General features: G+C 38.9%; 1 protein-coding gene across 2 annotated transcripts in view; it reads left to right on the forward strand.

Annotated features, from left to right (window-relative positions):
• The window catches only part of TTC39B (tetratricopeptide repeat domain 39B), a 53,782-nt gene extending 42,444 nt beyond the window's left edge, over positions 1–11,338 (forward strand). For both annotated transcript variants that reach the window (XM_065879844.1, XM_065879845.1), the window contains exons 15-17: positions 5,027–5,144; positions 7,892–8,008; positions 11,248–11,338. In XM_065879844.1, coding sequence (XP_065735916.1) covers positions 5,027–5,144; positions 7,892–8,008; positions 11,248–11,338 — 326 coding nt within the window. The remainder of the gene's footprint in view (positions 1–5,026; positions 5,145–7,891; positions 8,009–11,247) is intronic.
• Positions 11,339–14,199: the final 2,861 nt, after the last annotated feature.

A 14,199-nucleotide genomic window follows, 5' to 3' on the forward strand; every position in this document is an offset into this window, starting at 1 on the left:
TTATCTGCTAAGAAGCTCAAGGTTTCAGGCTGGATAGATAAAGAATGAAATGGAACTAAGAGCAGTGCTGTTCTGAGGCCACAGACCACCACCCTCCCCACCTCCCCATTAGCCTTCTTGCAAATACAAGCAGGTGATCACAGGGATACCAGGTGAGTGGAATATTCTACTCCACTCTTGAAAAACAGTAGTACGAAAAGCTCATCTGTTGATGAAGGGCGAGTATGTCACGTTCCCATATTAAAGACATCATTTTAAATAAAAGAATGATGGTTTCCTTTCCCTTCTTTTTCCTTCCCCTTTTACAGAAAAGTTATAATACTTCAGCTCATTTTGATCTGGAGGTTAGGTAGAGTAGCCAAAATATTGAGGTATTCATCTTCATGGACTGATAATTCCCTTTGATTTCTGGGCACCAGGGAAACAAGTGGATGAGAAGGCTCAAGAAACTGGGACCCAAAGGAGGAACTCAAAGTTTGTACTATTTAACAAAGAACCAAAACAACGTATGTATAAGTACAGACTATATGGACATTTCAGACTTTCTTTGTCTGTGTCCTAGATGTTCCATCACTAACATATTTTCTGCATAGTTTCTACTAATATAGAGTTATGATAAGCCTCCTTACAGTTTTTACAATTCTTTAAAATTTTTAATTGTAGAAAAATGCACATAATATAAAATTTACCATATTAACCATTTTTTAAACTGTATGGTACAGTAGTGCTAAGTATATTCACTTGGTTGTGCGACCAGTTTTGAGAACTTTTTCATACCCATTAAACAATAACTCCCCATTTCCCCCTCCCCACAGCTGTGAGCAATCACCATTCTACTTTTTGTTACTATGAATTTGACTATTCTAGAGACTTCGTGTAAGTGGAATCACACAGTATTTTTCTTTTTGTGGCTGCCTTATTTCCCTTATCCTAATGTCCTCCAGGTACATCCATGTTGTAGCACATGTCCGAATTGCCTTCCTTTGTAAGGCTGCATAATATTCCCTTGGATGTTTATACCACAGTTTGTTTATCTGTTCATCCATCAATGCATATTTGGTTGCTTCCACTTTTGACAACTGTGAATAATAAATACTTCTATGAATATGGGTATGCAAATATTGTTTTGAGACCCTGCTTTCAGTTCCTTTAGATATATGCCCTGAAGTGCAATTGCTGGATCATACGGCATTTCTATTTTTAATTTTTTGAGGAATTGTCATCCTGTTTTCTCTAGTGGCTGCACCATTGTACATTCCTACCAACAATGCACAGGGTTTCAATTTCTCTACATCCTTGCCAATGCTTGTAATTTTCTATTTTTTTAAAAATTTGTTTTGTTGGTTGGTTGGTTGGTTGGTAATAGCCATCCTAATGGGTGTGAGGTGATTTTATTTTTACTCTTTTTAATATGGAATAATTTCAAAAAGGAAGAATACTTACTTTGATTTGAGTGGAAACAACATAGAGCCCCATCATTTTGAAATGTAATTTAGATGAAACTCCATAAATGTTTACTTCAAAAAATGAGATTTCACAAAATGTACTTCAGTAAAGTGTATTTGGGCTTTTGAACAAATTTACTAGTGTTTATTTTTGTTGAATCAATTTGGCCACTCTTCATTAATTTGTTCCTTTGAACACTCGTAGATTTTCCATACTAGGTACAGCATTGTGACAGGCAGAGAAAGCATTGTTCCTGTCATTAAGGGAATTATCTGTGATTAAACCCCACATATTCACAAATCAGATGGAAAAATGAATATGTTTTAAAATAAGTGGGTATGTGAAAACTGGGAGGTAAAGAAAAACCTCTTTTTATTAAGTTAAAACATTTGTAGGATATTTTTCCCCCAGAAAAGCAGCCTAGCTTGCTTCTTCTGTTTTACTACAAAGATAAGGATTTTGGTGCAGTAGAATAAATTCTATTTTTTGAATGTCTATCCTTCGTAGTATAGACTATTACGTACCACCAGGGAGTAAGGGCTTTGTATACAGTCGTACCTCAGTTTCTACGTGGAATCGGTTCCAGGACCCACTGTGGATACCAAAATCCTTGGATGCTCAGGTTCCATAGTCCACCCTCTGTATCTGCAGTTTCCGCATCTGTGGATTCAGTCAACCATGGGTCCTAAATGTAGCTCCAATCTGGTTGGTTGAATTTGCGGATGTGAAACCCTCGGATACAGAGCACCCACACTGTTAAGAAGTCCTGAGGGACTGTTGAGTTTTCCTCTATTTAAGCAGGCTCTTCACCCCTTCCCTCTAAATTTATTTTGCCCCTACATTGGTGGGGGAAAAACATTAAAGGAGTAATATTTGTATCAGACTACGCATGTAAAATGCAGTAGAGTTTTAGACAATCAGGCTGTTCTCTCCATCCATTCCTTTCTCTTTTAATGACATATTGAGATGATAGACTTTGAGAGATATTTAAGCAGGACTGGTGGGGGAGAAGAGCTCAGACAGACAGACACATTATACTTTGTACAATCTTGTCTTTGTATGTCTTCCTGCTAGGTAAAAAAAAAAACCAAACAAACAAAAATCTGGTTTCTTTTCTGAACATCACTTTTGCTAGATGTTGCACATGAAATTTATGATGATCTCTTCTAGGTCCACGGTTTTACGCAAGATGATTACCTGATTCTATACCCCTACCCACTTAGGATCTTTTAGTAATTAAGCTCTTATCCTTCAGAGTGGGGGAAAAAAATCCACAATTGGAGAATGGAGTGAAGTGGTAAAGCTGAGGTGACTTCAGCCTCCACTAAACACCTCCTTCCCCCCTACCCACCCTCGCCACATACACATTATTAGGAAATGAATGTATTTTGGCTTCTCATACCTTTGTTAAGTGTCTCTAAAGCAAAAGATGGTAGAGGATATAATTGGTGTTCTCCTCGGACGATGCCACAGTTATGAAAGGCTGGTCAGAGATACAAAAGGAGGAATACTGTTTAAAGACAGAAAAGAACTTGGTAGTATGCCTGGAGTCAGTATTTGCTATTAATTCCAATAGTGCTTCACTCGAAATCTGACTAAATTCCACATGTAGCCAGAAGTTGATTCAGTAGTTCTACTTTAACTATTTGTTATAACTAATTTGCTTGGTGAACTTATGTAGCAAGCATAATAAAAGTTACATAAAAGGGAAAGTGTTACTTTATGGCTCTTCACCTCTAAATCTATTCTCACATTTTTCCTTTGGTGCATATCAGCTAGCTTCTGAAAAGTTCAATGTACATATTTTGTAGCTTGGGCTTCAAATTTCCTTTTCCCTAAGCCTACCCTCTGTTTTAAGTTCAGCAGATCTTTTGTGATGCAAGTGTGCTTTGGCAGCATTATTGTGTAATTTTCTTGGGGTGTAAAGTGGAAACCATGTGTTGAAATGTTCATCCATGAACTCTCCCATGAGTCTCCCATGAGGTTGATAGTCATGATAAAACCTTCACATTTTAAGGGAAAATAATCATCTGACAGGTAGTGGTCTGAGGAAATAATGGTTTTGCTTTCTAAGGTTTTTGGAGGAACATGGTATTTTTGAATCCATTTTCCATATCCCTAAGTCATGATCTAAATAAAAGTTGTGTGTTTTAATGGTCCTTCAACTTTCCATGGTGTCCCTCGGCAAAATTGCCCTTCACTGAGCACCAAAACGGTGAGATAAGACAAACTGTCATAAAATGGGACATAGAACTCAATAGAATGCACAAAAGTGATACTAAAACTTAACATCCAGTATGGACCGTAAGGGTTTGGTTCTAGGCCTGGAAAGATATTACTTCTTGAATGGATATTTCAATGGGCATTCATGATTAGAAGCATAAATAGATTTTTTTGAGGCAGAGGGGGAATGGATTTTAATAGGGAAGGTAATGTGGCATTGACATTTGTGATTTTCTTAGTGAATAACCTGTCAGGTCTTGGAAGTGAGAGGTGAATATCAGCTATTTTCAGCACCTAGAAGTAAAGTGACCTCCTCTGAGTTGGTTAAGTAGCATCCTTAACCTCCCATAGACAAGCAGTTTACTGATTAAAACACCAGCATGTGTTAATGGTGATTTCTGACGTTTATACTGAAAGCAAGAGTATTTCAGTATGAGGGACTCTTAGAGCCTCAGTAGTTTGGTTTACTGCCCCTTCCCACCTGTGTTGTCACAGCGTGAAATGTATAAATTATCGGTCTGTCTTGGAGTGATTTGTTAGCTGCACTTAACTTGCAAAAAAAAAAAACACACCCCAAATTCAAAAGTGATAGATGTGAAATGGCAACCTTTGTCAGATAGATGTCACACATGATACGGTTCCTTCTGGTAATATATGTTAGCCTTGGGCTGTAGAAGGTAACGAGTCATTTTCAAAAGGAAAAAAGTCCTGAAAGGAAATCTTCCTCATTAGCCTCACGCAGTTAGAAGTTTGTGGGGATTTTAGGAGCCTTGCACACCTCAGAACCATTTTGTCTAATTTTATGACATAATTTCTTCCCCCAAAGAACATAACCTGGGAGAACTGATAAGTTGTAAACATAATGATCTGGAGAGGGTGTGCTCCTTCCTGAATTTTTAATGGGGAGAAGGCCATCTGCTTCTCCATATGGAAGCATTACCCTCTTCTACACGAAGCCAGCACAGCTAGGGAACAGAACCACAGGAAGAGGCAGCGTGCGACCTCCTCACCGCTTTACCTTTCACAGAACTAATAAAGCTCTTGCTTTATTTACAGTTCAAACTTCCTATAATTATACCTAAGGTCACGTAACTCAGAGTATGAGCACCCCAAAAAAATTTTAAGTGGCTAGAGTGAACCCCTTAATAAAATGGTGTATTAATGTAGTTAGTATTCTTTTCATTTGAAATATTTTCACTGTATTTTATTTAGTGAGGCATAACAAATGCTAAACATATTCTCCTTATTTTCAAATGGTCCCTCTGAAACCTAAGAGCTGTTAGTGCTACCTCTTAAATAGGATTTTTACAAGTATTTTTCTTTCCGTGTGTGAATTGTACGTTTGTTTTGCTTTAAGACTCCAGCGACTACTCTGTAGATGATGAATGCTTAGTGAAGTTGCTGAAAGGATGCTGCCTGAAGAACTTACAGCGGCCTTTGCAAGCGGAATTGTGTTTCAATCACGTTGTCCAAAGGTAAAAGCGGACAATGAAACCAACTTAAGTGCAAATTGTGGTTTCTGGGGAATCGCTGTGAGAAAGTGATGCTTTTATCTCCCGTTGCTAACCTTTTACTTGGTGTTACCAGAAAGAGAATCCAGGAATGTTTTCTTTATTCTTTGAGAAAAAAATTATAACCTAAGTGGAACGTGGCGTTATATGCCTTTCTACCTGGTGTTCAGAGGTGACTTACAAAAGCTAAATTTACAGCCAGGCTGACATGTGTCTGTCTAAATTCTGGCAGCAATGTACAGAACATCTGATACTTTTTTGATTCATGCATTTGTCTGTCATTCATTTATTCCACAGATATTTGAGTACCCACTATGTGCCAGAGACTGTGATCCTGAATCCTAGGGATTCAAAGTTGAGTAGAAAGACTCGCCATCATTGTAATGATAATGTGACAGGAAAGAACGACTGTGATGAATACTAAAACTGCTTGTCTTTTGGCAAGGGGTATTTTTCTGTAGATGAATGAGTTTTAACCCCCAAAAGCATTGATCATGATGTCCTGCTCTTTTGCTAATTAGAGAGTTGAGTCAAGGTTCTGATGCCTGACCCTCTTCTCTACATCTGGAGTCACAAATGCAATTACAGGGGCCAGACAAGTAACCTTACTGAACGATGGCAGGAATAGGGATTAGTGGGCACTGCAGATTAGGGAGATTGTGTGTTCTCTCTAAAGAATGCAGCCACTCCTGAGCTCTAATTGATTATTGCTCTGGACAGTGTGGGCCCAGTAGCAATAATCCCTACAATTTTTTTTTTTTGGCTGTGTTGGGTCTTCGCAGGCTTTCTCTAGTTGCAGCGAGTGGGGGCTACTCTTCGTGGCGGTCCACGAGCTTCTCACTGTGGTGGCTTCTCTTGTTGCGGAGCACAGGCTCTAGGTGTGAGGGCTTCAATAGTTGTAGCGTGTGGGCTCAGTAGTTGTGACACACGGGCTTAGTTGCTCCGCGGCATGTGGGATCTTCCCGGACCAGGGATCGAACCTGTGTCCCCTGCATTGGCAGGCGGATTCTTAATGACTGTGCCACCAGGGAAGTCCCTACAATTTTTCATGGAAAGCCTGGAATCTGAATTTTGTATAACATCTCCAGATTTTTAAATCTTGGCTCAATTTTTTGGAAACCATTGTGTAAGCCAAATAGATCACAGCCATAGACTGCCGGTTGACGTTTTTTGTTCCATATCATATGCCTTTCCATCCATAGCTACTGATCTGCCTCTTTCTGACTATATATTATGAGAATGTAGGAGGACCGGTGTCCTTCTAAGAAGCTGAAAGAGACAGTATCTATTTCCCAAATAAGTAATATACAGGCTTTAGTAAACATGTTAAAGAAGTATCCGTTGAGTTCTCTTTTATTGGTGTTTTTATTAGGATCAAAAGGATGACCCATTTGGGCTATTTGTTGTATTTTTTGAATCTCATAGTGAATTGCTTGCCGGTGTATTTTATAGTTTTGGACTGTGAGTTCATCTTCAGTGGGGTTTTATCTTGAGGCTCCTATGAGGCTAGGATTGAGGAATAGTCTCTCTCTAAAGTGATTTTGCTTTTATTTCTGCCGGATGCCCAAAAGGCTTTTCCAGGCCAGGGCCACCTTCATGTTAATTTCATTGCTTAGAAGTTCTTGGATCATTTGGGCCACATAAATTTGAATTGCAGATTCATGTGAGGGCAGGCCTGTTGGTTATTAATTTCCTAAGGGATGTGTTTTTTCCCACCCCCCCTCACCTAGACCTCAGGCCAAGGAGCCAACTGCCCCTGTCTTCCTCCTATGCTGCAAGTGGGTTTTTCTCATCTGCCCTTTCTCTGGTGGAGCAGAGCCCCAGCTTTATGTAGAGTCTCAGCCCAGGCTCTACATACTATGTGGACCCAAGGCCTCACCTCGTGTGTGGACATTGAGACACAAAGCCCTGGCTGATTCAGACTGAAACAGACCTAGGGGTGCTTTGGCATCATGCACACACTTAGAGTTCTGGTTTTGTTTTGCTTTCAGTTTTCCTTATGTCCTTGTGAGCTGAGCTCTGCATTTTAAAGGGTGTTGCTCTTATTTTTTTGAGTGCTTCTAGATGTTTTATAGTCAGAGAATTTTCATAATACTGCTGAAAACCAAAGTGTTGACCACTTCTTTCTTGACATTTTGAAGCATTGTAAGACAGCAGTGCAAAGAGAGTTCAACCTCAGTGAGAAATAAGTGGCATCGTTTTCTGAGTGGAGTCATTTCCTGAACATATTCATGTTCAGGAGGGATGATCTTATCCTTTCTAGGGTTAATCTTTGAAGATCTGCATGTGTTTGTATACCTGAAGGTCGGTAACCAATCCTCAGTGCTGGATTTATATTAAGGAATAAAATAAAAGAGTAAAAAAAAAAAAAAAAAAGAGTAATATAAGGAATTCCCTGGCGGTCCAGTGGTTAGGACTCCGTGCTTCCACTGCAGGGGGCACTGGTTCAATCCCTGGTCGGGGAACTAAGATCCTGCATGTCAGAGCTTGGCCAAAAAAAAAAAGAAAAAAAAGAGTAATATGTTAAAAGCATACTATCTATTGCCATGGTTTATTAGGTTCTTTAACTGTATAATGACAGCTTTTCTCTGATAATAGTCTTAGTGCTGTAGCTGTTTTCTTAAGAATGGGGAAAAATACATATATGTTGGAAAAGAATGATATGTTCCTTGTTCTGTTAAGACTTAATTGCTTTTCATTTGCTCTTTTAGTGAGAAGCTACTGAAGTATGACCACTACCTAGTGCCATTTACTCTGTTTGAGTTGGCATTTTTGTATAAAAACCAAGGGGAAATTGACAAGGCCATAAAGGTCCTAGAAACTGCAAGGTAAGTGATAACGGCAGCTTCTCTTTGATTGCTATGGAGTCAGGAATGTCAATACAATTTTAACAACAGCAGTAACTTGATACACTTAAAATGAACACATTAATGAAAAATTAGTCACAATTTTACACTTGCTAATTTATGCTTAGTTTCTGCCTGTGGCTTTTGCTGGAATTGTGCTGTTTCCAACCCTTTTTTTTTTTTTTTTTGCGGTACACGTGCCTCTCACTGTTGCGGCCTCTCCCGTTGCGGAGCACAGGCTCAGCGGCCATGGCTCACGGGCCCAGCCGCTCCGCGGCGTGTGGGATCTTCCCGGACTGGAGCACGAACCCATATCCCCTGCACTGGCAGGCAGACTCTCAACCACTGCGCCACCAGGGAAGCCCTCCAACCCTCTTAATGCCTGACCCTGTGGCTGTTTACAAATGTTGTGATTTTGGGGACCTACATGACAGATTTCTGGCCTATTCTCTTCTATATCAGGGGTCAGCAAACTTTTTCTGTAAAGGGCCAATTAGTAAGTATTTTTGGCTTTACAGTATAAGGTCTCCATTGCAACTACTCAATTGTATTAAAAGCAGCCATAGAAGACAATATGTAAATAAATGGGTGTGCCCAGATTTGGCCATAATTTTGGTCATAGTTTGCCGATCCTTGGTGTGTTCCACCATCTCTCTCATTTCCTTAAAGAGCCATTGATTTGAAGAAGCCCTTTGAATCTTCTCCTCTTTCTTCTTTCTGACTACTGTGGCAGTTTCAAAGCACTTTATCAATTCTGCTGTCCAGTGGCTCTCAGACCTCCTGTGATCATGGCTCACTTACTGGAGGCACAAACCCTGTGGTCTGCTTGCTTTGAACACTACTTGCTATGGAGAAAGAATGCCATGATAGCTGTAGGCCATAAATAGCTTGCTGATTCACTAGTTTGTTCATTTACTCAAATTCAGCAGAGCATTCACTGAGTACCTATTATGTGCTAGACACTAGAAAAGGTTCTAGATAGACAACTGTGCATAAACAGGCAATGTTTCTACCTTCTAAGTTGAGGGCTATTGGTAAATAAACATATAAGAAGAGTAGCAATGGTATGTGCTTTGCTGAGATTTACAATATGATACAGGGTACTCGAGTGCTACTTTAGATTGAGTTGATTCTGGAAGGTTTCCTTGAGGTGGTATGTAGTTGAGATTAGCATAATTAAAGCCAGTCCTGAGAAGACCAGTCACCAGAGGACTGCGTGAGGAGCATTCTTGGCTGGGGGGTGGAGTGGGGAGGGTGTTGAGCCATGAGGTTGATAATGCTTCTTGAATGAAATGGGGAATACTCAGAGGATAAGGATTGAGGAGGGAGAGAGAGAAAAAAAAAAACTCCTGTTTGGACTGTGATATTTTGAGGTGCCTATAGGTATTCATGTGGAGATGGTGAGTTGGCAGTCATATATACCAGCATGGAGTTCAGTGTAAAGGTCAAGGCCAAATGTAGATATTTCAAAGTCACCAGAACAGAGACAGTGATATTTAAAGCTGTGGTGCTTGATGAGGTCATTTGGGGAAAGTTATACAGCTAGAGAAGGAGATCCAGTATAAAGCCTTGGGATATGCCATCATTTTAGAGATTAAACAAGAAGATTAAGAAGTGGCCAGTGAGTTAGGAGGACATCCGGGAAAGCCAAGTGAACAAAATGTTTCAAAAGAAGAGAGTGGTCAGTTGTGAAGAGGGCTGCCAAGAGGTCAATCAAGGTGAGACCAGAGAAGTGGCTGCTGAACTTGGCAGCATGATCGTTGGTGACTTTGACAAGCAAGGTGAGAAAGTGGAGTTTGCTACTCCAGGCAACTCTTTCAGGATATTTGGCTGTGAATAAAGCATAGTAATGGGGCAGAAGCTTTGGAGGCACAGTGGAGCCAAGAGAGGTTTCATTATCTTTTTTCTTTTAAGCCGAGGATATGAGAGAAAGTCACTTTTAAAGTTAATTTGTTGAGAGTGAGTATGACTCCTATGTCAACTGACATTCATGTATCTTCAAATCTATTGAAAATTTTTAGTCCCATTGGAAAATTTGGGACTAAAAATACGGTTTCTAAGTATTCATATCATTTGGACATATTTGGTGTTATCTAAGCAATGCACAATAAGGCAACTTTATAACAATGAAAATAAAAGACTAGTAATTCACTATGAAAAAGCAAGACCAGCAGTGATCAAAAGTCACCACTAACTCAAGACAGTCCCAGTGATGTCAACATAAACAGACGTTCCATAATTTCAAGACTGTTGATTATCTGTAGTTTTCTTTGTGCAGTAGGAGCTTTGCAAAGCTTCCGAAGTTAATTAGGGAAATACTCAATTACGTCCTTTGGTAAACTCTAGTAAGATGTTGGCTTAGCTTATGAATAATAACCCTCATTATGAATAATAACCCTTACCAAGGTTACCAGTAAGTAACCCTTAGACCTGTATAAAGTAAAGGGCTGTAGAAAGAAATGAATGCCACTGCAAAGAAAGTACAGCTCTCCCATGGGCCATGGTGGTGTGTGAAAGCAGAGCCCAAGGTCCAAAGCATTCCATTTTGCTGATTCTGAACAATTCTAGCAAAGAGAAGTCAACATGGATGATCTAAGTGAAGTTTTTAAATAATCTGTGGATTTCTAATGCCCCTCCTGACATTGTCACATAATAATTATTGATCAAACCATTGATATTTGCCCATCAGAATTGCAGTAAGTAATTTTGGTGTCACCAAGTAATCCTGCTATCTTTGTTGTAATTGTCATTTTGTGCGAGTTTCTATATCTATATCTAAATCTATCTATATATAAATTCGTGTGTGTGTGTGTGTGTGTGTGTGGTGGGGGTGAATGATTATGTTCACCTTGCTTTTACAGGCTGCCAGAAATTTCCAGTTTAGAAAAGGAGGTCAACTCTTTAAAAATAGTTCACAAAATTTGTTAAGCCCTCCATGTAACCTTCTTGCTTGTTTGTGAATGGTTTGGTAATTACATATAAACCTTGCTAGTCAAAGCATGCTGTTTAGACCACCACCAGGAAGCTTCTAGAAATATAGAATATTGCAGTCTTCATCTCCTCCCAGGACCAGAATCTGCATTTTAACAAAATCCACTGTTATGCATATTAACGTTTGAAAGCAAATAAGGAATGAAGATGAGAGGAGGGGGAGGAGGGTGGTGGTGCCCTGGTGTATAAACGAATTTTGACATTACAATATTATTGTTATTTATCTTTAGAAATAACTACAAAGATTACTCACTGGAGTCCAGACTACACTTCAGAATTCAGGCAGCTCTTCACCTCTGGAAAAAACCTTCCTCAGATTGATCAGAACATGAAGGATGGAATTTTCTCTCAATTAGTACCGGCTTCTGCTATAGATTAGACCTTGTATTAAAGTGGAAAAATGATCTTGTGAATGTGAGACAAAAAACTAATTTTACTGTCAATATTTTCTATCATCTGTGTGGTTTACTATTGGTCTACATAAATGGGGTTTTTTTTCCCTATGGAATGATGTTCAATAATATCTAGAAAACTCTTATATTCTGCATTTCCAAAAAGAATTTCATATCCGATTTGAATTGGAGAGTGAAATGTCCTTTAAAGGACTCGCAGTTACAGTAAAGTATAATTAGATTATTTATTTTTTTAATGTGGAAATGAATATTGTGTAAGTAGCAAATGGCTTACAACCTAAGCATTTTTAGCATGTTGGTCAGTTAAACTTCAGAGATATTTTGTTGCCTAGCATTTAAGTTTCAGAGGGGAAATAAGAATCACCTACATTCAAAATAGCTCAATAACTTTCCGAAAACTCCTGAAAAAGACAGGCAATGGGTGTGAACAGGACAGGTAATGTAGGTAATAGGTTGAAAGACCTGTATCTAGAAAAGGTGATGAAATGTTATTGTTTTTTATTCTTCATGTAAGTTACAGGTGGTGACAGTTCTGAGAGACTATCCTGTGGTTTTTTTGTTGTTGTTGTTGTTTTTGCGATACGCGGGCCTCTCACTGTTGTGGCCTCTCCCGTTGCGGAGCACAGGCTCTGGATGTGCAGGCTCAGCGGCCATGGCATGTGGGATCTTCCCAGACCGGGGCACGAACCCACATCCCCTGCATCGGCAGGCGGACTCTGAACCACTGCACCACCAGGGAAGCCCTATCCTGTTTTTGAATGTACTTAAGTCTGTTATTATTATAACAAAATTCAAAAAAATTCCATGTATCTAAAGGGAAAAAAAGTTATATTTTAGAAAATTTCCTTAACCTTAACAATGAGCGCCTAAAATATATACGTTGACTATTTTTCTTACAAAGTTCCTGCTGCTTTCAATGATATATAAAATAACAATTTTTACACTTGTAATGTTGGTATGTAAGGTCTAATCTGCTCATTTCTCTAGCACTGTGATGGTTCCTTGTAAATATCTGGACTGTGCTTAGTCCTTTAATTTGCAAACACAATCAGGGCATGGAGTGGAAGAGAGCCAGCTCTGTGTGGTCCTGGCTCTGCTGTCGGCAGTTACTGGGGTGACCTTTAGGGAGTTCTGTGCTCTCTCCATCACCATATTTTCCTCATCTGTGAAATGGAAAAAGAACAGATGAATTTCAAGGTCTCTTTTAGTTTTATAACTGTGGGTCTGAGGCTGAGATATTTATTTTCAGCAAACAATGTTAAAATGTTTAATCCAGATCATTCCCACTTAGTGTGTGTTTTATTTTACAATCATCACTGCCCTCCCCAGCCCCTCAGCTCTCCAATATGTATGTGCAGTGGCTGAGGACAAGACTGCATCCAGAGCGACAAAAAACACTTCATGAATCGATGAATCAGGGTTTTGTCTTATTTCTATTTTGAAGAATAACTTGTCTTGGAAGCCTCTGCAGTTTAACAAAAACAGCCCAGATTGGCAGTCAGGAGCCGAGTTCTATTAGTTAATAATATTTCCTCTACGTGGAGCAAGTCATTGACCCTTTCTGGCACTCAGTTTCCCTGGTGGGGATAGCAACACAGAGCTTGGTGCTTGTGAGGGCTCTATTAGACAATGCATATGATAGCTTTTTATAAACTGAAAGGCTGCATGAATATGAGTTGTTGTAATAGTTACGGTTTTTATGTATGTATTACAGTATCAAAACAAAAGTATTGGCTTGAGTCTGTGGTCTCTGATATAAAATGAAAGTGTGGAGATTCAAACAAGTTTAAATTTATTTGAAGTGTTGGGCACTGACATGAGCTCACATTGTGAATTTGCTCCTTGCTGTTTATTCCCTGCTATATGAGCCTGTATCCAGCAGATATTTGGTCTTGTTTTCTTTAAGGTACTAATTCTTGGCCAATACTGAGGATGTTTTTCCAGTGGAAAATGATGAATACAACTCAACTCGGAGTTCCACCCCTTCAGATAATATTGGTGGTAGATTCATCATGTGCTATTAATAGGAATTATATAACTTTACGTTAGGACCAAATAAAAGAGAAAATAACTGTCATTACAATTAGTAAGGGAAAATCTGTTCAAAAATTTCTTTGAATATTACTTGGGAAAAAAAGTCTCCAAAGTTCTTAGAAGAGTTTTGGTAGCATTATGATTATTTTTTTTTAATAATAAAAAAAACGGTCATATTGCTTTTGTGAGAAGCTACAAGTCAGAGCAAAAGTGAGTAAAAAATGCACTTTCTGGTATGAAATGGAAACGATTTAAGGTAATGGTAGTTATTTTTGTTTTATTTTAACTCTGCATTACCAAAACAAATATAAAAATGCATATCTCCCATTAAGATTTTTCCTTTATTTGTTCTTATTTCGTTTGTATTTTCATTTCCTTTTCTTTTATAGTTACCTGATAATCTATCCAATGGATTTTTAAATGTTGTAATATCATTTATTTATTTTTAAACATCTTTATTGGAGTATAATTGCTTTACAATGGTATGTTAGTTTCTGCCTTATAAGAAAGTGAATCAGCTCTACATATACATATACCCCATATCTCCTCCCGCTTGCGTCTCCTTACCACCCTCCCTATCTTACCCCTCTAGGTGGTCACAAAGCATCTCCCTGTGCTACGCAGCTGCTTCCGACTAGCTATCTATTTTACATTTGGTAATATATATATGTCCATGCCACTCTCTCACTTTGTCCCAGCTAACCCTTCCCCCTCCCCTTGTCCTCAAGTCCATTC

Source organism: Phocoena phocoena, chromosome 6 (genome assembly GCF_963924675.1).
Source record: "Phocoena phocoena chromosome 6, mPhoPho1.1, whole genome shotgun sequence".
In the NCBI taxonomy this organism is placed as follows: Eukaryota; Metazoa; Chordata; class Mammalia; order Artiodactyla; family Phocoenidae; genus Phocoena; species Phocoena phocoena.